This window comes from Sus scrofa, chromosome 5 (assembly GCF_054392235.1).
Source record: "Sus scrofa isolate SSC_HxYL_T2T_F1_AM1 chromosome 5, Sscrofa_HxYL_maternal_Yorkshire_Landrace_v2.0, whole genome shotgun sequence".
NCBI classification, from domain to species: Eukaryota; Metazoa; Chordata; class Mammalia; order Artiodactyla; family Suidae; genus Sus; species Sus scrofa.
Window position 1 is genome coordinate 70,172,512 of NC_139387.1, and position 25,061 is coordinate 70,197,572.

The 25,061-nt window shown below is 40.9% G+C and overlaps 1 protein-coding gene across 1 annotated transcript in view; it reads left to right on the top strand.

The window, feature by feature from the left end:
• The first annotated feature begins 591 nt into the window (after positions 1 to 591).
• LOC110257980 (antigen WC1.1-like) overlaps positions 592 to 25,061 on the top strand; it is a 29,300-nt gene continuing 4,830 nt past the window's right edge. Inside the window, exons 1-7 of the mRNA XM_084956802.1 lie at positions 592 to 736; positions 13,396 to 13,710; positions 19,310 to 19,618; positions 19,708 to 20,016; positions 21,742 to 21,834; positions 21,923 to 22,237; positions 23,857 to 24,171. Coding sequence (XP_084812928.1) covers positions 676 to 736; positions 13,396 to 13,710; positions 19,310 to 19,618; positions 19,708 to 20,016; positions 21,742 to 21,834; positions 21,923 to 22,237; positions 23,857 to 24,171 — 1,717 coding nt within the window. The 5' untranslated portion in view covers positions 592 to 675. The remainder of the gene's footprint in view (positions 737 to 13,395; positions 13,711 to 19,309; positions 19,619 to 19,707; positions 20,017 to 21,741; positions 21,835 to 21,922; positions 22,238 to 23,856; positions 24,172 to 25,061) is intronic.

Here is a 25,061-nt window from a genome sequence, read left to right on the forward strand (position 1 = left end):
GGAGAGGAAAGCCACCCTACAAAGCCAAATATCTTGTCCCCTGCTGCTCACCTAACCCTTTTTTCATTTACCTGAGAATTTGTCATCTTTATAATCCCAATTCTGTACCTGCCTGAGTTTTGTTCTCTGTTAGAGACGTCTTTGTTTCTTTGCAAGCACAACCTGTTGGCTACTTGACACTGAAGACCTATGTCTCCAGTTTTTAAAAATTCATCTTTTCTTGGGCCCGTGGGGAGGTAGAACTAACCTAGAAACAGCAAGTTTGGCTGATCCCACCAGCTGAGCTGAACCAGCCATTCAGTCCAATTATTGCTGGGGAGGAGAAAAGAAAGCCATGTATTTTTTTTTTTCAATATGGCTTTTCTGTATCAGTTTTAGGGGTAGAATGAAACCTGACGTCAGAAACCCTTGTATCTCATATAAGGAGATAAATTTAAGATTCAGCATCTAATTGGTATTTGAACTTCAGAAAGTTTCCTTTTCTATAGTATCTGATGGCACGGAAGATGTTAAAGAGGGTTTCTATTGGCTCGGAAGGTGGCAATGTCAGAGGATGGGTCTATATAATCCCCTTCCTGCATAAGAGACTCCATTAAGGGCCTGGAGGATTCTTTGTGTGGTTTGAGGAAACTGAGGCTCTTGCCCAAAGACAAGAGGGTCGGCACGACCGTGAACATGCAGTGCTTTCTCCAAGGACTTGTTTTTCTCCTCCTCGGTGTCTTGTCGAGTGCTCAAGGTAAGCATCCTCAAGATCAGCTGAGATACTGGATTAGCCATAAGATTCTGGAGGGAAGGATCCCTGTGTTGTAAAGACCACACCTCTCTATGGACCATAGGTTTTGACCAAATGTGATCCTTAGATACAGTGAATGTTGATTTTTCCCCTCATGGGGCTTTGTTTTTCAAGTTAAGCAGTAAGATGTTGCAGAGAGATAAATTTTATTCTCCAATTGACCGGTGTCAGTGTTTTCGCCCTTCCCGGTCAACACCTAACAGCTCAGAAAATGATCACTTCCCGGTTTTCCTATCATGGATTGTGGCTGAGGAACCTGTTCAGGCTGGGTTTCTGATTTACCCTTCCTGCACTCCATATTGTATGCTCTCCATGGGTATTTTAGTTATTTCTGGTCTTAGCTTATGGATCGTGTATGTGTGTGTGTGTGTGTGTGTGTGTGTGTGTGTGCATGTATATGTATTATTTCAAGACTGGTGTGTGGGGGGGGAATGTATGAAGGCTAAAAGTGTAAAAAAATATATCTGTCCGGCGGACGTCAATCTTTTAGATAGGAGTCCATAGAACTGACACCCTCAGACTGGTAGATTAAGCCACACTGCTGGATTTGGTGTTGGTGGTGGTAATGAGAATGATGATATGTGTGAATGTACATTTGATGAGGGCAGATACGGAAACTTTCCTTTCTATGAGGAAAGCCCTCCCGACATAATCTATAATTACACCTTCCCGGGTTACTCTGCGCCTTCAATCTATGTCTCACTTTGAGCTTCTCTTTATTCCCCACAAACCCTCAGCTCAGACTTTTTTTCTGCTTCTGCAGTCTTTCTCCAGCCCTGAGTTCTTGGCAGACCTCCATCTTCCTGCCTGTGATGTTTTCTCTCTCTACCTCTTGTATAAATGGTCTTCCAACTCCACTGGGCAACAGAAAGAAAACTAATGCCAAATGTAGTTGTCATAAGTGGATTGATATTAGCATTGAATGCAGAAGAGGGATTTAGCTTTAGAGATTTGAGGATGTGCCTCTTTTGGTCAATTTTCTCTTTCCCAGTGGGGAACTCAAGCTCGCTCCATGACATCTTAAAAGCATCAGTTGCTTAGGAAGAACCCTGTGCTTGTGAATGTCCTTTGGGTGAATTTTCTCCCTTGTCATTCCCACGGACTCTGTATGAAACTTGGTCTCCACTGGGCCCCTGACTCAGAGGAGTCCAAGATATCAGCTTTGAGCTCCTGAAATTAGGATGCTCTAGCCACATGCCTGGAAGTTCAGCTCTTCTAGGTATGAACCTTGGTCCTGGCTGCTTTAGCAGAGCTCCTCACCTCTTCATCCCTTCCTTATCCCATGTTCCCTCCCTATCTCAAGCCTCCCCAGTCAGAAATCTCTGTCTCTCTTCTTCAGGAAATTCTGTTCCTCCCAACAGGAGCAAGAAGTTCTACTCCTCACTCCCGTGTTAAATTTCTTCAAACTTCCAATTCCTTGGGTGTAGGCCATATTATAATGATGGCTATCCTTTTTCAGGCTGTGCAGGCTCTTATGGATAGAGGTGGACTCTCAAGATGAAATATAACATTGGTGCTCTGATTAAATTTGGGGCTCTCTAGCCATGGGAGAAGTGGATAAATTTCTCCTTAGGCTGAGAATAAAGCTCACCTCCCTCAAGCATAACGTTTCCTCAGAGAGAACTTTTTGTAGGATCTTATCGTTAAAGCACTAATTTACATACTAAGGCATTCAGTTCACATGAGTTTGCCTTATCTTGGCAATTTCAACCTTGGTATGATGGTTCCAAACAGCATTAAATATTTCCTGAGCCTGACACATGTCACAGAGCCTCTACAGGAGGTCAGGATCTGCTAGCTCACTTTATTTTTTATTTTTTATTTTTTTTATTATTTTCCCACTGTACAGCAAGGGGGTCAGGTCATCCTTAGATGTATACATTGCAGTTACAGTTTTTTCCCCCACCCTTTCTTCTGTTGCAACATGAGTATCTAGACATAGTTCTCAATGCTATTCAGCAGGATCTCCTTATAAATCTATTCTAGGTTGTGTCTGATAAGCCCAAGCTCCCGATCCCTCCCACTCCCTCCCTCTCCCATCAGGCAACCACAAGTCTCTTCTCCAAGTCCATGATTTTCTTTTCTGAGGAGATGTTCATTTGTGCTGGATATTAGATTCCAGTTATAAGTGATATCATATGGTATTTGTCTTTGTCTTTCTGACTCATTTCACTCAGGATGAGATTCTCTAGTTCCATCCATGTTGCTGCAAATGGCATTATGTCATCCTTTTTTATGGCTGAGTAGTATTCCATTGTGTATATACACCACCTCTTCCGAATCCAATCATCTGTTGATGGACGTTTCGGTTGTTTCCATGTCTTGACTATTGTGACTAGTGCTGCAATGAACATGCGGGTGCATGTGTCTCTTTTAAGTAGAGCTTTGTCCGGATAGATGCCCAAGAGTGGGATTGCAGGGTCATATGGAAGTTCTATGTATAGATTTCTAAGGTATCTCCAAACTGTCCTCCATAGTGGCTGTACCAGTTTACATTCCCACCAGCAGTGCAGGAGGGTTCCCTTTTCTCCACAGCCCCTCCAGCACTTGTTATTTGTGGATTTATTAATGATGGCCATTCTGACTGGTGTGAGGTGGTATCTCATGGTAGTTTTGATTTGCATTTCTCTTATAATCAGCGATGTTGAGCATTTTTTCATGTGTTTGTTGGCCATCTGTATATCTTCCTTGGAGAAATGTCTATTCAGGTCTTTTGCCCATTTTTCCATTGATTGATTGGCTTTTTTGCTGTTGAGTTGTATAAGTTGCTTGTATATTCTAGAGATTAAGCCCTTGTCAGTTGCATCATTTGAAACTATTTTCTCCCATTCTGTAAGTTGTCTTTTTGTTTTCTTTTGGGTTTCCTTTGCTGTGCAAAAGCTTTTCAGTTTGATGAGGTCCCATGGGTTTGTTTTTGCTCTAATTTCTATTGCTTTGGGAGACAGACCTGAGAAAATATTCATGATGTTGATGTCAGAGAGTGTTTTGCCTGTGTTTTCTTCTAGGAGTTTGATGGTGTCCTGTCTTATATTTAAGTCTTTCAGCCATTTGGAGTTTATTTTTGTGCATGGTATGAGGGTGTGTTCTAGTTTCATTGCTTTGCTTACAGCTGTCCAGGTTTCCCAGCAATGCTTGCTGAATAGACTTTCCTTTTCCCATTTGATGTTCCTGCCTCCCTTGTCAAAGATTAATTGACCATAGGTGTCAGGGTTTATTTCCGGATTCTCTATTCTGTTCCATTGGTCTGTCTGTCTGTTTTGATACCAGTACCACACTGTTTTGATGACTGTGGCTTTGTAGTATTTCTTGAAGTCTGGGAGAGTTATGCCTCCTGCTTGGTTTTTGTTTCTCAGGATTGCTTTGGCGATTCTGGGTCTTTTGTGGTTCCATATAAATGTTTGGATTGTTTGTTCTAGTTCTGTGAACAATGTCATGGGTAATTTGATAGGGATTGCATTGAATCTGTAGATTGCTTTGGGTAGGATGGCCATTTTCACAATATTGATTTTTCCAATCCAGGAACATGGAATATCTTTCCATTTCTTTACATCTTCTTTGATTTCTTTGATTAAAGTTTTATAGTTCTCGGCATATAGGTCCTTTACCTCTTTGGTCAGGTGTATTCCGAGGTATTTGATTTTGTGAGGTGCAATTTTAAAAGGTATCGTATTTTTGTATTCCTTTTCTAAAGTTTCATTGCTGGTATACAGAAATGCAACTGACTTCTGAATGTTAATCTTATATCCTGCCACTTTGCTGAATTTATTAATCAGTTCAAGGAGTTTTGGGGTTGAGTCCTTAGGGTTTTCTAGGTATAGTATCATATCATCTGCATACAGTGACAGTTTGATCTCTTCTCTTCCTATATGGATGCCTTTTATTTCTTTTGTTTGTCTAATTGCTGTGGCTAAGACTTCCAAAACCATGTTGAAGAGCAATGGTGAGAGTGGGCATCCCTGTCTTGTTCCAGATTTGAGTGAGAAGGCTTTCAGTTTTTCCCCATTGAGGATTATATTTGCTGTGGGTTTATCATAAATGGCTTTGATTATATTCAGGAATGTTCCCTCTATACCCACTTTGGCGAGGGTCTTGATCATGAATGGATGTTGAACTTTGTCAAATGCTTTTTCTGCGTCTATTGAGATGATCATATGATTTTTGACCTTTTTTTTTGTTAATGTGGTGTATGATGCTGATTGATTTGCGTATGTTGAACCATCCTTGTGAACCTGGGATGAACCCAACCTGGTCATGGTGTATAATTTTTTTGATATGTTGTTGGATTCGGTTGGCTAAGATTTTGTTGAGAATTTTTGCATCTATATTCATCAATGATATTGGGCGATAGTTTTCTTTTTTGGTGGTATCTCTGTCTGGTTTTGGAATGAGGGTGATGGTGGCCTCATAGAATGTCTTTGGGAGTATTCCTTCTTCTTCAACCTTTTGAAAGAGTTTAAGGAGGATGGGCACCAATTCCTCTTTATATGTTTGATAAAATTCACCTGTGAAGCCATCTGGTCCTGGACTTTTATTTGTAGGGAGTGATTTTATGACCTCTTCAATTTCATTTCTAGTGATCGGTCTGTTCAGTTGGTCTGTTTCTGCTTGAGGAAACTGCAATCAGAGAGAAGTCACTCAAATAAGCCAGCATACAGACTTCATCATGAACATGCTTCAAACAAAATAAAATTAAAAAGAAAAAAATAAAAAAGAGTCATCAAAACCATAAAATGTGGGCAAGGGATGTCAGGAGGTAAATAACCCTTTTTGTTTATATGTATGTCTCTCTTCTTAATTTTAATATAGTAATGAAGTGTTTGAACTTACAGGACCATCAGGCTAAAACACACATTTATGGGAAGGGGTTAGCATACTTAAAAAACAGGGCAATCACAAGCCAAAACCAAATATTGCATTTGCAAAAAATGAAAAAAAAAACCCACTCAAGCAGATAATAACAGGAGGATAATAACAGGAGACCATCCAACCAAAAAAAAAAAAAAAAATGGAGAACCATAGAATCAACTGGAACACGAGGTTCAAATGGCAATAAATAATCATCTATCAATTATCACCTTAAATGTCAATGGACTGAATGCCCCAATCAAAAGACACAGAGTGGCTGAGTGGATAAAAAGGCAAAAACCTTCAATATGCTGCCTACAAGAAACTCACCTTAGGACAAAAGATACATATAGATTGAAAGTGAAAGGGTGGGGAAAAATATTTCACGCCAATAGACATGACAGAAAAGCAGGAGTCGCAATGCTCATATCAGACAAAATAAACTTTAAAACAAAAGGCATAAAGAAAGACAAAGAAGGACACTATTTAATGATTAAGGGATCCATCCAAGGAGAGGATGTTACTATTGTCAACATATATGCCCCAAATACAGGAGCACCCAGATACACACAACAAATATTAACAGACATAAAGGGAGATATTGATGAGAATACAATCATAGTAGGAGACCTAAATACCCCCCTCACATCAATGGACAGATCCTCTAGACAGAAAACCAATAAAACAGCAGAGATCCTAAAGGAAACAATAGAAAAGTTAGACTGAATTGATATCTTCAGGACACTACATCCAAAAAAAGCAGAATACACATTCTTCTCAAATGCTCATGGAACATTCTCAAGAATCGACCACATATTGGGACACAAAGCGAATCTCAATAAATTTAGGAGCGTAGAAATTATCTCAAGTATCTTCTCTGACCACAATGCCATGAAATTAGAAATCAACCATGGGAAAAGCAAAGAGAAAAAACCTACTCCATGGAGACTAAACAACATGCTACTAAAAAACCAATGGGTCAGTGAGGAAATCAAGAAGGAAATTAAAAACTACCTTGAAACAAATGATAATGAAGACACAACCTCTCAAAACCTATGGGATGCTGCGAAAGCAGTGCTCAGAGGGAAATTTATAGCAATCCAGGCCTTTCTCAAAAAAGAAGAAAGATCCCAAATTGACAACTTAACCCTCCACCTAAACGAATTAGAAAAAGAAGAACAAAAAAGTCCTAAAGTCAGCAGAAGGAAGGAAATTATAAAGATCAAAGAAGAAATCAATAAAATAGAGACTCAAAAAACAATAGAGAAAATTAATAAAACCAAGAGCTGGTTCTTTGAAAAGGTGAACAAAATTGACAAACCCCTGGCCAGACTCACTAAAAAGAGGAGAGAAAGAACCCAAATCACCAAAATTATAAATGAAAAAGGAGAAATCACAACGGATACAGCAGAAATACAAAAAACCATAAGAGAATACTATGAGCAACTGTATGGCAACAAGTTTGACAATCTGGAAGAAATGGACAATTTTCTAGAATCTTACAGCTTGCTAGCTCACTTTAGATTTTTTTCTAAAGACTTTGCTTTAAAGCTCAGTCTCTACACACACACACACACACGCATAGAAACTCTCTCTCTCTCTCAGTTGAATCATAAAGTTCCTGTACACCATTTTATATCCACTTTCAAAATTAAAAATGTATTCAAAATTTCTTTTTGCCCTGTTAAGACATCTTCTATGTCATTTGTATGGTTGCCTGCCTTTCAGCCATACTCTGTTACTGAATCATAATTTATCTAATCATATTTCCTTATATTAATGTTTTCAATTACAATGCTGTGATAAAAATTTTATGAACATCAGCATTAATCTAATAGAAAATCCACTATTCTTTTTTCAAGATAACCATTCTAAAGGATTCTCTTTACATATATTCCCTAGTTATCCATCAGAATAGTTTCAATAGCTTTCATTCTCAGCAACATTAACTGAATTTAAAAAGTATTATTGGGAGTTCCTGTCATGGCTCAGTGGTTTACAAATCTGACTAGGAACCATGAGGTTGTGGGAATTCCTATTTTTTCTTTTTTTGACTGAGTAGTATTCCATTGTGTATATATACCACATCTTCCTAATCCAATCTTCTGTCACTGGACATTTGGGTTGTTTCCAGGTCTCAGCTATTGTGAATAGTGCTGTAATGAACATGCAGGTGCATGTGTCTTTTTCAAGGAAAGTTTTATCCGCATATATGCCCAAGAGTGGGATTGCTGGGTCATGTGGTAGTTCTATGTATAGTTTTCTGAGTTACTTCTGTACTGTTTTCCATAGTGGTTGTACCAAATTACATTCCCACCAACAGTGCAGGAGGGTTGCCTTTTCTCCACACCCCCTCCAGCATTTGTTGTTTGTGGACTTCTTAGTGATGGCCATTCTGACTGGTGTGATGTGGTCACCCCCAAATAACTTTTAATCCTGTTTTGTTTTCTGCAAATAATTTTATAGTTCCACTAAAGACTATGTAAAACACTGCTGTATCTGAATTTATTTTACTCTGTGTGATGGGGTGATACATTAGCAGATAGAAATTACATTTTAGATATGTGATACCTCAGTTCCATCATAAAATGAAAATACATTGTTTCATGATTTCATGGGTGGGACACAAGAATAGGCAAAAAAGCAAAAATAAAATAGACAAATGCAAATATATCAAACTTAAAACCTTCTGCAGAGCAGAGGACACATCAATAGAGTGAAAAGGCAATTTGCAGCAAGTCATATAAACAGATTATTTCCAAAATATATAAAGAGATCCTTCAACTCAAGATGAAAAAAAACAAAATCAAAAACATAACAACTTGACAACCCAATTAAAAAGTTGGTCAAGGACTTGAGTAGACATTTCCCCAAAGAACACACACAAATGCCCAACAAGTATATGACAAAATGCTTGACATTGCTAATCATCAGGGAAATGTGAATCAAAACCACAGTCAGCTCTTACCTCACACCTATCAGAGTGGCTTAGATTCAAAGCCAGTATTGGCAAGGTCGTGGAGAAATTGACACTCTTCTGACTATTTATCCCCATTAAGTGTGTAAATTGCATCTCAGTAAAATTATTACCAAAGACCTGTATGACTTATAGTGCTGTCTCTTTTCATTCTTGATATGTTAACTTCATTTTTCTCTCATTCCTGATTAGTATTGCTCAGTGTTTATCAATTTTCAATGAGCCACATTTGAAAGTTTTTCCTCTATTTTCCCTATCTTATGCTTACTTTCTTTTTCACTAATTTGGGTTTTCTTTATTAATCTCAACTCTCTATGTCCTCTAGGCTTTATTCTCTCATCTCCTAGTTTCTTAAACGGAAGCTTACAATTTTTCATTTTCAGTCTTCCCTCTTTTCTAAGTCTAGGGTATAAATTTCCCTTAGGCACTACTTTAGCTTCACTAGAAGAATTTAGTTATATACCACATCTTTATTATCATTCTTTACAATATTTTCTAATTTTTAAATTTTATTCCAGATCGAGGTACTGTTTTGGAAGGATGTTTCTTAACTTTTCCAAATAGGGATGGCTGCCCTATATTTATTTATTAATTATTATTTTTATTCCACTGTGGTCAGAGTAAATACTCTGTATGAATTCATTTCTCTGAAAGTTTTTATCATATGCTCATTATTATTATTTTTTGGTCTTTTGTCTTTTTAGGGCCACAACCGCGGCATATGCAGGTTCCCAGGCTTGGGGTCGAATTGGAGCTATAGCCGCGAGCCTATGCCATAGCCACAGCAATGCCAGATCTGAGCTGCATCTGTGACCTATACCACAGCTCACAACAATGCTGGATCCTTAACCCACTGAGCGAAGCCAGGGATCAAACCCGCATCCTCATGGATCCTAGTCGGGTTTGTTAACCCCTGAGCTATGACGGGAGCTGCCTATGGTCATTTTTGCTAGGTGCTCCTAGTGCATTTACAATAATGTGAATTCTTTCACTGTTGGGTGCACTGTTCTACATATGCTGTATTGTTTTATATCTCCTTCATTCTTCCTTCTTTTCTGTATGCTTTGTCAGCATGCTATCAGATGTGTTAAAGTTCCCCATTTTAATAGTGATTTTTGTCTATTTCTTCTTTTCACTCTTCCAAGTATATTTCAAAGCTATGATTTGTTTTTCCTTATCTTCTTTTTACCGCTACACCCGCTGCATAGTTCCCAGGCTAGGGGTTGAATTGGAGCTGCAGCTGCAGGCATACACCACAGTCATGGCAACATGGGATCTGAGGTGCATCTGTGACCTCCACCACAGCTTGCACCAATGCCAGATCCTTAACCCAGTGAGTGAGGCCAGGGACCGAATCCACATCCTCATCCTCGTGGAGACGACCTCAGGTCCTTAACCCACTGAGCCACAACGGGAACTCCTCAAAGCTATGTTCTGATATCTTTCTTGGATTTTGATATCTATAATATTTTTTATTAAGGATTTATCCCATTATAATCATGAAAATTCTCTCGTTAACTCAATTGGGGTGTCTTGCCTTAAAGTATACTTTCTGTGACATTGATACAGTTTTCTAAAGATTAGTGTTTACATAGTACATACATTGTCTTCCATCATTTTACTTTCAAACTTTCTTTATCCTCATATAGGCACTGAGTATCCTGCAAGGAGTATTTAGGTGAATTTTGTTGCTTTATCTACATGGGCTTTTATTTGAAGTATCTAATCCACTTCCTGTAAATACAATACTGATACTGTTGGGCTAGTATCTACACTTTACTTTTAATTGACCCATCTGCATTATGTTCTCTTTTTCTCTTCTTCTGAGTATTCTTTTGTATTAAACAAGCTGTTAGTATTCCAGATTTTCCTTTTCTTTTTTGATTTTCATCAGCTTTACTAGGTGTGGGACTTTTCACACCCTTCCATCCATTTTTTAAAATTCTCTAGCATTGTATCTTCAAACAGTACTTCTTCTGCTCTGTCTCCGTTTATCCTTTCTTTCTTTCTTTTTTTTTTTTTTTTCTCCACACCTGTGGCATATGGGAGTTCCCAGACCAGGGGTCAAATCTGAGCCTCAGCTCTGACCTGCACCACAGCTGAGGCAACACTAGATCCTTAACCCACTGTGCCTGGCCAGGGATCGATCCAGCACCTCCATAGCAACCAGAGCTGCTGCAGTGGGATCCTCAACCAAGTGTGCCAAGGTGGGAACTCCTATCTTTATTTATCTTCTCTTCCTTATCTTTCTTCTCTTTCTCACCTCTCCTTTGTAGGATACCTCTAAGTCATTAATTCTGTGTCGATTGTATCTAAGATGCTTTTAGGAGTTCCCCACATGGCGCAGTGGTTAACGAATCCGACTAGGAACCATGAGGTTGTGGGTTCAGTCCCTGCCCTTGCTCAGTGGGTTAACGATTCAGCATTGCCGTGAGCTCTGGTGTAGGTTGCAGATGCGGCTCGGATCCCGTGTTGCTGTGGCTCTGGCGTAGGCTGGTGGCTACAGCTCCGATTAGACCTGTAGCCGGGGAATCTCCATATGCCACGGAAGCGGCCCAAGAAATAGCAAAAAAAAATAAAAATAAAAATAAAATAAAATAAAATGCTTTTAAATCTATTCATTCAGTTTTTCATTGTAGACATTTTATTTTCAGTGGGCAATTGTTCCTTTCATATATTTTATATATTTACAATTTTTTGTTAATTTTTTTCGTCTTTTCACCTGTTTATTCTCCGCTTCCATCTTTTTTTCCTAATTATACTGATCATAGTTAAAATCTTTATCTGCCAAATTCAGCATCTCTATCATGTGTGCCTCTGCTTTCTCTCATCTTTTTCTCACTTTGTTTATTTGACATTACATTACCTCTTTATACGCCATGTAATTTTTATTGAATGCTAGAAATTATATATGAAAAAAAAGAAATTCCAGATACATTCTCTCTATCTCTCTGGCTATGCCAACAGCATGTGGAAGTTCCTGGAACAGGGATTAAACTTGTGCCACAGTAGCAACCTGAGACAATGCTGGATCCTTAACCTGTTGCACCCCAAGGGAATGCCCTCCACATATATTTTCTAACACCTGAAAGGATTCACCTTTTGTTCTGCTAGGCAGGTGGGAGAAAGGTTGCAGATCACCCAAATATCTGTATACAACCTAGAACAGAGTTGTGACCAGTTCAGATTGCAGTTTCGGTAACACTCCATGTGCCTTCCATTCTTCTGTTTCTACGCCATGGGCTTTCAGGGCTTTGAATTGATAGTTTGGAAGTTTTGGTAGCTCAGCACTTAAGAGAATGAGGGAATATCTACTCTACTTTCCAAAATTTTTACATAGTTCTTTGTCCTCCTGCCCTTCACAGCTCATATACTGGGCAAATATTTGAGGAGAAAACTTGTTATATGAGAGTAGCCTTCGATTCTTGAATTTTTTCACTCTAGCACCAGGTAACCCTCAAAGTTACACTGACCTCTCTGTCCAGACAGGAGTCCTCTGCTTGCCTGAGCCCAAATTCTAAGCCATGTACCAAATTGTGAAATTCCCACAGAGAAAAAGTAGTTGTGGATCCTTGGCTAACATTGAAACATGTTTCATGGTCTCACTCTTCCGAATTTCAGCATATTTAGTCTGTGTTATGTTCACAAATGTCTAATAAATTTACTTCTTTGAAAAACATTTTCCAGGCTTTAAGCTGTAGACAGCAACCATTCTTCATGGAGGTAGAAAATGTTAGGTTTTCTTCTTTACTTCATCATTTACTTAAAGTGCAACATCATTACACATTATTTAATCTTTCTTTACATCACTTTTTACATACAAAAGGAGAGAATAATACACTGAGTCTGTCAAAATTGTTTCTTCATGTGCTTTCGGACCAGGAATATAACTTATTTCTTCCCTGTGGTGGGGTTAGAAATACATGATGTTTTCCCTCTAAAGACTAAATCACTCTACATGTTGAACAACAGTGACTCCTGACACAAAATCCAAGTTGAGATGAGATTTATTTGGGAAAAGAAGTGCCATTCTAGGAGTTCCAGTGGAATTTGGCCAGTTCCAATCAATATTTTACCTCCTCTCTCATGCAAGTTTCCACAATCTGCTTAAAGAGATTATATTTTTTGAAACTAAGAATCCAGATCTGGAGTCTGAAGCTGTGAACTGTAAGTGAAGGATTCTGAGGCAAACCATGGCATATCATGGTATGTTTCTTAGTTTGGAATGACTATACCAAGAACGATTCTAAGTAGTAGAGGATTCATGGCTGCTAGCCGAGGCTTCTGACGAGACCAGTTCCTCACTCCATTCCTTTTAATCTAATCCTTTTAACTCTCAGGTCAATGGCAGCAAAGTGTGTGTGGGGTATAAAAAAATCCATCCAGCTGCCAGCCCTTTGCTATGACTCTGAACTGATATACCTGCTCAGGGTAGAGAGGCTAACATTTCCTGTGTATCTTTCTCAAATGCTATGAAGAACTCTACAAACCAGAGGTTAACTCATATGACCTGGGCTATACCTCCTGTCTCACACTACTCGCTAGAGTATTTTCAATTTAAATTTTCCTTTTTTCCCTATTTTTCAACACTATTATTCTCTTATCACTGCCATAAGAAACTAGAGCCAGGTGCTGCCTCAGTGCAATGACTCCCTGTCTGAACCAGCAGGCTCTGCAGCCTCGGAGGAGAGTGCCTCCAACTGTTCAGGTAGGGATCGCAAAGGACCAGAAAACCCTTATTCCCTTTGAAAATGTCACATTGTCCTGACTCTCTCCTCAGACAGCAATCAGCTCCGCCTGGTGGATGGAGACAGTCCCTGTGCAGGGAGAGTGGAGATCCTTCACCAGGGCTCCTGGGGCACCGTCTGTGATGACAACTGGGACTTGAACGATGCGAATGTGGTGTGCAGGCAGCTGGACTGTGGAGAAGCCCTCAGTGCCCCAGGGTATGCTCAATTCGGAGTGGGCTCAGGAATCATCTGGCTGGATGAGGTGAACTGCACGGGAAAGGAGTCCCACTTATGGAAGTGCCCTTCCCAGGGCTGGGAGCAGCACAACTGCGGTCATGGAGAGGATGCAGGAGTCATATGTTTGGGTATGGTCTGTGCATTGTTCATTGATTGAGACAATGGAAAGTTCCAAGGAAGCTTGTGTCTGATCACAGAGCAATAGGAGATGGATGGGCTAGAGAGGTCTGAGGCATCTACCCATCCTCCCTGAGTGCACAGAGTACCTGTGACGGATGGGCTTCATTTACATTCATGTTACAAGTCTCTGCTCTTCTTTTCTTCTCCAGTGGTCTTACCTGACAGAGTTTAATCTATTATCCCAGTTAAAATTAATCTTCATAATTCTTTTAAAATTCGTTTTTTGAAAAACTGAAGCATTTGCGAATCACAACACAAGCATTCCCTTTGCATGGTGAGACTATGGAAGGGAGGGACATGGATGTACTTTCCTTGGTTGAGTTGTTTCTGTATTGTGTAGTGAGACTATTTTACATTAGGTTAGTGTGAGTGGAGGCACGTAGGATACTATTAAACAAATCAGAGAGGAATTTATGGATTTGTGCCAAATTGCAAGTCTCCTTGACAATTTTGATATAAATAGTTGTAGTCCTTTGGTTGGTAGGACCAGAGAACTGTGGATGAAATGCTCTGAGTCATATGTTCTCATTAAATTGTTAATAGGAAAATACTATCTCTCCATTTTTTTCTCTTAAAATATCTTTATAGATGAAAACTTTGTAGGAACACTTAGCCATGCACTGATAAGTCAATGGTGGATGCAATAAAATATTAATTTCTATATTTTATGGTAAGAGATTATATAGTTACATCTGATGACTTTAATGGTATAAGAGAATATTTTTATTGAAGTATAGTTGAATTATAGGGTTGTATTTGTTTCAGCTGTATAGCAAAGTGATTTAGTTACATATATATGTAGATATACTCTTTGTCAGCTATTTTTCGTTGTAGGTCATTACAAAATAGCAGGACAAACATAATTTTTGAAGAAGGTGAAGGAAGCTTATAGTACCCAGGAGGGAGGGAATGGCAATGGAAGCTGACAAAGGGACATGAGGTTCTCTGAGTGGCATGGTGTGTCCAGGTGTGACATAGAGGATGCTGTGTGTACCTAGGGACACAGGATGTTTATACAACAGGAGACAAGACAAGGATATATCCGATCACAATTTTCATTTTGTCTTAAGTGGGGTTGATTTACATAAATAAGTAATCCTCTGATGGAGCAGTTTCCCTTTCTGCAACCACCCAAGTCTCTCATAAACTTTTCAGAGGGCTTGAAACTGTCTACTCATTTTTCTCCTCCATTAGACATAAAGCCCCACAAAGATACGAATATTGATTTATTGGGATTTAAATTCCCAGCATCTACCAAAGTCCCTGGAACAAGGCAAATTCTAAAAAGGTGTTTTTAATCTTTAATACAACCACATGAAATTGGCCAAATACCACATGCAACAGACACTTCCTATAACTCACGCAACACAGTGTTCTACGCTAATCAAAATAGTAGGAACTGGAGAGATGGATGAAGAGCCAGAGGATACAGGGGAGGAGAGGCTGATGGTCAGAGGCCCTGAGAGTTGGTGTGGATGCAGATATGCATCATAGCTACAGGCAGGACAGAAGAGGCGGTCTTGGTCAAAGGGAGAGGAATAGGGATGTGATCTAGAGGACAAATGATGAAAACCAAACTGGTCACCCTTGCTCTCCCGCGTCCCCGGACAAAACAGAGCCCCAAAGTTATAACAGTAAGAGGGACTATTTCTTCTGGCCCAGAGAGCCCTAAGCAGAAGCTGACATATAGAAAACTGGAGGCTTCCCAGGTTCAGGCATAGGTGCAGAAAGAGTACTTTCCTGAAGAACTGGCCCCCTGAGATCCCTCCTATGACTCAATTTGATGTCTCTCTTGCAAGTGAGAGAAGAGTGAGTAGAGGTGAAGCACCAAGGAGAATGGGCCATGGTGCACACTGAACACCAAACCTGGAGGAAGATGAGCTGCTGGGCAGTAACCCCCGACCTGAGAGCACAAAGCAGACAGAAGGGTTTCCGTCTCTAACTCTGTGACCTTGAACAAATGGCTCTTGTGACAGAACCTCCCTAGACTCTATCTTCTCTGGCCTAAAGTAAGAGCATAGTGCTCAAGCATTTCCAATATCATTTACAGACTGAACACTTATTGACCTTAGCCCTGAAAGAGGCCATATTTTGCTTGGTGCGGGCCTGGGTATCTTCTTCCTTTTGACTGAAGTAATGGTGTGTCTGCATCTCTTCGTATCTATGACCCAACATGTGACCCTAGTTCTCCATGGTACAAGACACAGGGTTCAAATTTTAGGGGCTTTTGGTTACCTTCAATGTTTGTTATTTTGGTCCTTTGGACTTTCTGTGGCATCGGGTAGACATATTAATTCTAAATTCGGTAGTCCATTTTAAAACTGCTTTTCCTCTGCCATTTTCTCTGCTTAGGCAGATATTCAGAAATGTATCCTGACACCTCTGAGGTCCGATCAAGACTGATTTCCATTAAAAAGACAAGAAACTGGTCCGGAGCTATCCTAGTCTTCACCCTAAAAAATTCACTCACTCTCTTCAGATGAACCAGTGAGGAGCTCAGTGAAGAGCTCCATGTCAGTCAGGACTTCCTTGGCCCTCATTTGCACAGAAACTTATAAATAAGTGTATAAATGTCACCCAACAAGCGCGTAACGTCCGCGGTGAGCCCAGATTCTGCTTTACCTCAGATGACAACATCTGTGGAACTAGTGGATTAGTAAAACTACACTTCTCACTAACAATACCAGTCTTGGGCAGATACTAGAAAGTCCTTCCCAAATCATAGACCAATGACAAGATTTCTGTTACATCGCAGAGTCAAACGATGTCAGTCAACATGAAATCCGGGGGGGTCATGTTAAATGACATGAGGAAAAAAATTACTTTCATGAGAAAGCCATAGAATGTGTCTTCTTCACAGTCAACCCTGTTTTTCAAAGAACATCTCTAATTCATCATTTTCTTTCAAAGTCTCATGCCTCAATCTGATATATACACATTTATCTACCACAAAATTTATTTTTGAGATGGATAGCAAATAAAGATTTATTTCATTATTTTCAAATCAATCCCTCCGTTCTTCAGTACTCTTTGTTGAATAATCTACCTTTTGTAGTGACTTCAAATACTACCTTCTTCAAATACTAAATTTCTATGTTTGTATGTGTGTCTTTGAGTCCATTAGATAGTTATACTCTACCGCATCCACTCTAGTCTACTGTTACACAAGAACGTGATTGGTTTTATTGTATTCAATGGCTTATCCTCTCATATCAACCTATTTCATAAATTTTCTTGCAATGTTAACACATGAATTTTTCTATGACACTTTAAAATAAAGTAGAAAATCAAAAATAATAATTTGTCTCAGGAGGCTCTTTCCCAATGTGTCTAAGACTTTATTGATTATCAAGCATATATTTGAAAGTCTGACATGTGTCCGGCTACATAAAACAGTGTGCAAGGAATATTTCTTGTTCTTTCTAAATTGATAATATCATGAGATAATGCAGAAACTAACAGGTTGTTTAGGAAAAAAAAAAGAAATGCTTTAATTAGAATGAGTAGCCTATGACCAAATTCCAACCAGACCAGACTAGGGGTCCTAACCTGAGCCTCTCTGTGGGGATGGAAATGGATAAATAATCAAGGGCAAGCACAGCGTTTTCTCTCTCACCCTTCATTCTCATAGAAAGGGTCAAGCTAATCCTTCCATTCTTCAGTTTCTGTGGTGTCTTTTCTGTTTCCTCCTGCTGTCTGTGGCAGATTTTTCTCTGTTAGAATATTTTTTCCAAATCCTCAATCAGAGTCCTTTATCGGAAAGAATTCCACCATGCACATAAATAATAATCATAAGCACACTCAGAAATCAGTCAAGTGTATCTTTAAAATGGTCCTCTATGATTTGAGGTTTTAATTCTTTTCAAAGTGAATTATCTTTTCTCTATTCAGAATATGGCTCCCGGGAGTTCCCGTCATGGCTCAATGGTTGACGAATCCTACTAGGAACCATGAGGTTGCGGATTCGATCCCTGGCCTTGCTCAGTGGGTTAAGGATCTGGCATTGCCGTGAGTTGTGGTGTAGGTTGCAGACGCGGCTCGGATCCCACATTGCTGTGTCCCTGGCGTAGCCAGCGGCTACAGCTCTGATTAGATCCTTAGCCTCGGAATCTCCACATGCTGCAGGTGTGTCCCTAGAAAAAGACAAAAATGTATTTATATATATGGCTCCCGAAAGACCAAATCATGATCACAAGTCTTTTCCTTGGTCTCCTTCCTTCAGGTTCATACTCCACCCACTCCCAGTTCAACCTACCACACACCCCATCCACACTCCACTTCTATAGAAGTGCTTCCCTCTTGGAGTTCCCTTGTGATCCATTTGTAGCGCTTAAGAGGGTTTGTTTGTTTGTTTTTTCTTGTCTGCTGTGGGAGAAATGGGAAAGGGTAGAAGGATTAGGTGGCAAATGGTAGCAACACAGGGGATAAAATGCACTAAAAATTTGTGGGACAGGTTTTTTTTTCCCCCAATATTTCTGTCTTTCATCCATTCCAGAGCTTTTGCAATTTGGAAGACTCCAAATTGTGTCTGGCTTGTTTGCTTTCTGTTCTTTCTTCCTCACTCTCCTTTTTGGCAGCATGCTGGCTATTTCTCAAGAACCTAAATAGGAAAGAAACATGCAGTTAGCATAGAGGTAGGAAGAAAATACACGCAATTACTGTCACTCCATAGCATTTGCTAAGATAGCCATTTCTTGGAAGCAAAACCCCCTAGAATGAAGTAAACAAGAAACTCAGCTCTCTTGCACACTGCTGCTGAGAACTCACCCTCTCCCAGGTTCATTGATAAATCCCAGGCTTTCAAGAAAGATGGCCAGGACCAGCCCCCTTCTCTCCTATGACTCTCTGAGCTTTCTTAATATCCAAACTCATCTGAGGAGAACTCCTTTCAAAATCAGCTCACCTAAGAAACTCTTGGAATTTCTTACCATCAAAAATGATGAGGAAAAAAAGTGATGTCACGAGGGTGGATTGTTATAAAATCAGTATTTCCACCCTTGAGCCAGAAGTCTGCCTACACTTTGGCACATCCATCCCTCGTGTTGTTCCTTATTCTCAGTGACTTAAGCATTGACTCCCCAGAGAAAGCTGCCCAGAATTCTAGCCTCAGAAATCTCAGGATGGCTGGCTAACCTTGTCTGCCTCATAGACCTCAAACCTCTTGAATCCCACGGACTTGTTTCACTCTGGGTTAGTTCAGATCGTCATACCCATGCACCCAATTTTGAATGCCCACTACAGGGCACTTTGGGGGAGGGGGGCCCTGTAGTTTCCAGACCATTGGGTGAGGAATTCACATTCCTCACCAACCTCAAAAGATACATTCTTGGGAATCAGACATTCCACACTGACCCTGCAAATCCTGGATTTCTCTTTAGAAACTTTCCTATGAAAATGCAAATCTGACAATGACTGACAAACTCTCTTTCCAGGCCCCAGCCCTGGAAAAGAAAACCTTTCACACCCTTGCTTGTAACACATTGTTTTCCTCTGCCAAGCCAGGATCATGAACCCTCCCTGGCTTTGCTGTTTGCCTGTTTCTCTTAGGATTTGTGCATCTGGTTGGAGGAAATGGACCCTGCTCAGGGCGAGTAGAAGTGCATTCTGGAGAAGACTGGACACCAGTGTCTGATGGGAACTTTACATTCCCCACTGCCCACGTCATCTGTGCACAGCTGGGATGTGGCAAGGCTGTGTCTGTCCTGGGTCAGAGGCCCCTCAGAGGGTCAGATGACCAGGTCTGGCCTGAAGAGTTCAGGTGTAAGGGGGACGAGCCTGAGCTCTGGTCCTGCCCCAGAGTGCCCTGTCCAGGAGGCACTTGTCACCACAGTGGAGCTGTTCAAGTTGTCTGTTCAGGTGAGACGTGTATCAGGACTTCACCTCCCTGCCTACCCAGTTCAGGTAAGAAAACTGAGATGTTGCTGAAATCCGTCTTCTCCCACCAGCATACACGGAAGTCCGGCTCATGAGAAATGGCACCTCTCAGTGTGCGGGGCGAGTGGAGATGAATATTTCTGGAGGATGGAGAACACTCTGTGCCTCCCACTGGACCATGGCCAATGCCAATGTTGTGTGTCGTCAGCTCGGCTGTGGAGTCGCCCTCTCCACCCCCAAGGGAGCAGAGGGAGGTGATCAGATGTGGAAAGCCCGATTTCGCTGTTCTGGGGCTGAGTCCTTCTTGTGGCATTGCCCTGTGACTGCCCTGGGTGTTCCTGACTGTGCCCATGGAAACACAGCCTCTGTGATCTGCTCAGGTAAGAGAGGGAAGGGCTAACTGGTACTCAGGATGCTCCTGGAGGGGAATGTCCCTAAGGGCAAAGAGTGCTGGAAAACTGGCTTCAAAATAAGATATGTCGTGGTGATATATGGTTCTTCTGATTGCTCATTTCTTCTTAAGTTCAGGCCAAGTTGTGTTCTGAGTTTAATGTATTTAAAAAATATTATTATTTGTGTATAATCACAGAAAACCATGTAGAAACAATAAATGTATACCTCAGTCATGTATTCCAACCCAGAGCAACAAAAAGAACATTCAGAGCACTGCAGAAGTCACTCTTCCTTCCAGTAACTATGCCCTCCCTCCTCTCCAACGAAAACCACTTACCTGACTTGTACTAATGAGACTATTTTATCAATTCTTGAACTCTATATAAAATCAAGCAGTGTGTTTCCTTTTGTGTCTAACTTCATCAACTCAGAATTATGTTTAGGATTTACTCATAATGTTGTTTGTCGCAGCACTTTATTCATTTTTTGTCACTGGATAATATGCCTTTGAATGATCACATGACCATGCCCTGATCCAGTTGACTAATGGTAGAGAATTGAGTTTGTTTCCAGTTCTTGACTATTGCAAATATGATGCTATAAATTACCGTGACAATGACTTTTGGCACAAATATATGTTACTATTTTTGTGTTGTTTAACCCTTGGCCTTTTATTTTCATTTTCTGTATTGTATGATGTTCTATGATGAGCCAAATTCTTAATCTTAAGGAAATATAACTTACCCACGTCTTCCTGTACATTTAGTGTTTCTTATATCCCTTTCTTTTTTTTTTTTTTTTTTTTTTTTTTGTCTTTTGTCTTTTTGCTGTTGTTGTTGTTGTTGCTATTTCTTGGGCCGCTCCCACGGCATATGGAGGTTCCCAGGCTAGGGGTTGAATCGGAGCTGTAGCCACCGGCCTACGCCAGAGCCACAGCAACGTGGGATCCGAGCCGCGTCTGCAACCTACACCACAGCTCACGGCAACGCCGGATCGTTAACCCGCTGAGCAAGGGCAGGGACCGAACCCACAACCTCATGGTTCCTAGTCGGATTCGTTAACCACTGCGCCACGACGGGAACTCCCCTTATATCCCTTTCAAAAGAACTTTGCCTACTCCAAGATCATAGAAACATTCTCCAAAAGGTTCTTATAGTTTAATTCTTTCTTACGTGTAATTATATATTCCTTCTGAAATTTATTTATCTATAAGATAAGGTTTAAGTTTCATGTAGATATCCAGATGAGACTTTTTCTGAAAAGACTCTTCTCTCCAAGGCATTGCCAACTCTGTCATAAGCAGAGTGCATGTATGGTTGAGTCATTTTTTTAGATCTTCTATTCTATTCCATTGTATCATTTGTTTATCTTAGCACCAATACTACATTTTCTTAATTATTGTAACATTATAGTAAGTCTGGGTAATTTTAATTTACAGGAGTTGCTTTACATCAATTCATCTTTGTTGCTTTTCTTGCCAGCTGTGTTAGTCCCCTTATTTAATCATTCCTGGTGTAAAACCTGCTTTTAAAAAATGTGTGGCGTTTTCAGGAGCAGAACTCTTCATGGAGAAGGTGAACTCTAAAATTACAATAATTTTATTGCTATGTTACAGCTTTCATCTCAGACCCCATCCCTGAGTTGTTACTTAGTTTAATTCAGTGTCCTGTACTCCAACCCCACCAACCCTCTGTTCATTGCTGTTTCTGCAGGAAATCAGACCCAGGTGCTGCCTCAGTGCAATGACTCCCTGTCTGAACCAGCAGGCCCTGCAGCCTCAGAGGAGAGCACCGCCAACTGCTCAGGTGGGGGTCAGGGGTCGCATAGGACCAGAAAACACTTCCCCTTCCCTGTGTAAATGCCCCACCTGTTTTTCTGGCTCTCTCTCCTCAGACAGCAGACAGCTGCGCCTGGTGGATGGAGGGAGTTACTGCTCAGGGAGAGTGGAGATCCTTCACCAGGGCTCCTGGGGCACCATCTGTGATGACAGCTGGGACCTGGACGATGCGCACGTGGTGTGCAAACAGCTAGGCTGTGGAGAAGCCCTCAGTGCCCCAGGGTCTGCTCACTTTGGGGCGGGCTCAGGCCACATTTGGCTGGATGACGTGAACTGCACAGGAAAGGAGTCCCACGTGTGGCAGTGCCCTTTCGGGGGCTGGGGGCGGCACGACTGCAGACACAAGGAGGATGCAGGGGTCATCTGCTCAGGTCCTTGCCACAAATTGTCCACAGGCTGGGGGTGGGGCGGGGGCTCTGGAAGTCAGAGTCTGAGCCATCAGGGAGAGTTACCTCGCAGGCAGCCTGTCTTTCTAGCAGATGTAAGGATTGAATGCTTTCACTTGCTCCTGCAGCAGTTGAGGTTTATCAGCAATACCCCCTGGCAGAACCATTTGTTACAGTTTCCACTTGAAAGTAGGCTTACTCTTCAGTCCTGCCTGGTACAAAAATCTTACACCCACTGCACTAGTTTCTATTTGCTTCTGTAATAAATTACTACATAGTGGTTTAAAACAACAGATTTTTATTGCCTTCCAGTTCTGTAGATTAGAGTCCAACAGGGATCTCACTGGGCTAAAATCAAGGTTTCAACAGGGCTGCATCCTTTCTGAGGCTCTGCGGAAGAATTCATTTCTTGTCTTTTCAAACTTCTAGACACTGCTTGTATTCCTTGCTCACTGCCTCCTTCATTCATCACCAGGCCAGCAATGTTGCACATCTCTAACCATTATTCATTGTCACAGTGCCCTCTGACCAGAGCTAGTATGAGTATTCCACTTTTATGACAGTGGGTGTAAGGATGTGATTAGACCAGCCCCGCCTGGTCAGTCCACAATATTTCAGCTTAATCTCACATCTCAAGGTTCTATCTTAATCACATCATTAAAGTCTCCTAGGCCAAGTCATACTTTCACAGGTTCCGGGGATTATTCTACCTACCACACTGTGTGCTATCCATATCCCTTTCACAAAGATTTTAGAGGTTTTACTTAAAAGAGACACATGCACCCGCATGTTCATTGCAGCACTATTCACAATAGCCAGGACATGGAAACAACCCAAATGTCAATCAACAGATGATTGGATTAGGAAGATGTGGTTTATATACACAATGGAATATTACTCAGCCATAAAAAAGAATGACATAATGCCATTTGCAGCAACATGGATGGAACTAGAGAATCTCATCCTGAGTGAAATGAGCCAGAAAGACAAAGACAAATACCATATGATATCCCTTATAACTGGAATCTAATATCCAGCACAAATGAATATCTCCACAGGAAAGAAAATCATGGACTTGGAGAATAGACTTGTGGCTGCCTGTTGAGAGAGGGAGGGAGTGGGAGGGATTGGGAGCTTGGGGTTATCAGACACAACTTAGAATAAATTTACAAGGAGATCCTACTGAGTAGCATTGAGAACTACGTCTAGATACTCATGTTGCAACAGAACAAAGGGTGGGCAAAAAAAAAAAAAAAACCATACACATGTAAGGATAACTTTATCCCCTTGCTGTACAGTGGGAAAATAAAGAAAAAAAAAGATTTTAGAGGTTTTATCAGGAAGCAGGATTCACTGCCCACTCCTGCAGGTGCCCAGGTAGGTGTTCCTCTTGGTTCATATTTCACTACATCACTGTGGTAGAAGTAGAAAGACAGACAGATATGGAAAAAGTCACATAAAAGAGAGACAGAGTTCAGTCTTGTCTCCCAGTGGGCATCTCCTCAGCTGGTTGGGGATGAGTGTTCACAATTTCTGGGAGAGAAGAAAACCCCGAGCTTTGAGTGGAGGGCTCACTGTGTCGTGGTCCCCCCTTTTCATTGCAGAGTCCCTGGCCCTCAGGATGGTGAGCGAGGACCAGGAGTGTGCCGGGTGGCTGGAAGTTTTCTACAACGGGACCTGGGGCGGTGTCTGCCGCAGCCCCATGGAAGACATCACCTTGTCCATCATCTGCGGGCAGCTTGGCTGTGGGGACAGTGGAACCCTCAACTCTTCGGTGGCTTTTAGGGAAGGTTCTAGACCCCGGTGGGTAGATTTAATCCAGTGTCGGAAAACTGATCGCTCTCTCTGGGAGTGTCCTTCTGACCCTTGGAATTACAATTCGTGCTATCCAAAGGAGGAAGCCTATGTCTCCTGTGCAGGTGACTTACTGTCCGTTTCTGTGTGTCCGTCTGAACCCTGTAGTATGTTGTTAGTGAGATTTCATATTTTTAAATGTAAGCGATGAGTTTAAATCAAGTCTACAAAATGAAGTTTGGATGGAGCTCGTTTAATCCACAAATTCATTATAATTGATATATAATTCACATAACATTGGTTTCAGCTGTACTTCATAACACTTGTATATCTGGATGTATTGGGAAATGATATCCATCACCATAGTTACAATTTTTTTAAGATGAGACCGTTAAGATGTATTTTCTTACCTACTTTGAAACACACAATATAGTATTAGCTTAGTCACACGCTATACATCACATTCCCATAACTTATTTATCTTATAGCTGTAATTGTGTATCTTTTGACTGCCTTTACCCATTTATCCCACAGGACCTACCCACCTTTGGCAACCACCAAAATTTTCTCTGCATCTCTGAATTTACTTGTTTATTTTTTTGAGAATGCCCATGCAAGTGAGCTCATGTGGTATTTGTCTTTCTCTGACTGGCTTATTTCACTTAGCGTATTGCCCTTGAATTCCTTCTATGTTGTTGCAAATAAGATTTTCTTTTCTTTCTTTATTTCTTTCTTTATTTATTTTGTCTTTTTATGGCCATAGCAGCGGCTTATGGAGGTTCCCAGGCTAGGGGTCTAATCAGAGTTACAGCTGCTGGCCTACACCAGAGCCACAGCAAGGCCAGATCCAAGCCACATCTACAACCTACACCACAGCTCACAGCAAGGCCAGATCCACAACCCACTGATCCAGGCCAGGGATTGAACCTGCAACTTCATTGTTCCTACTCGGATTTGTTTCCGCTGTGCCACGACGGGACCTCCAGATTAGGATGAATTTAAAGGAATTATATTT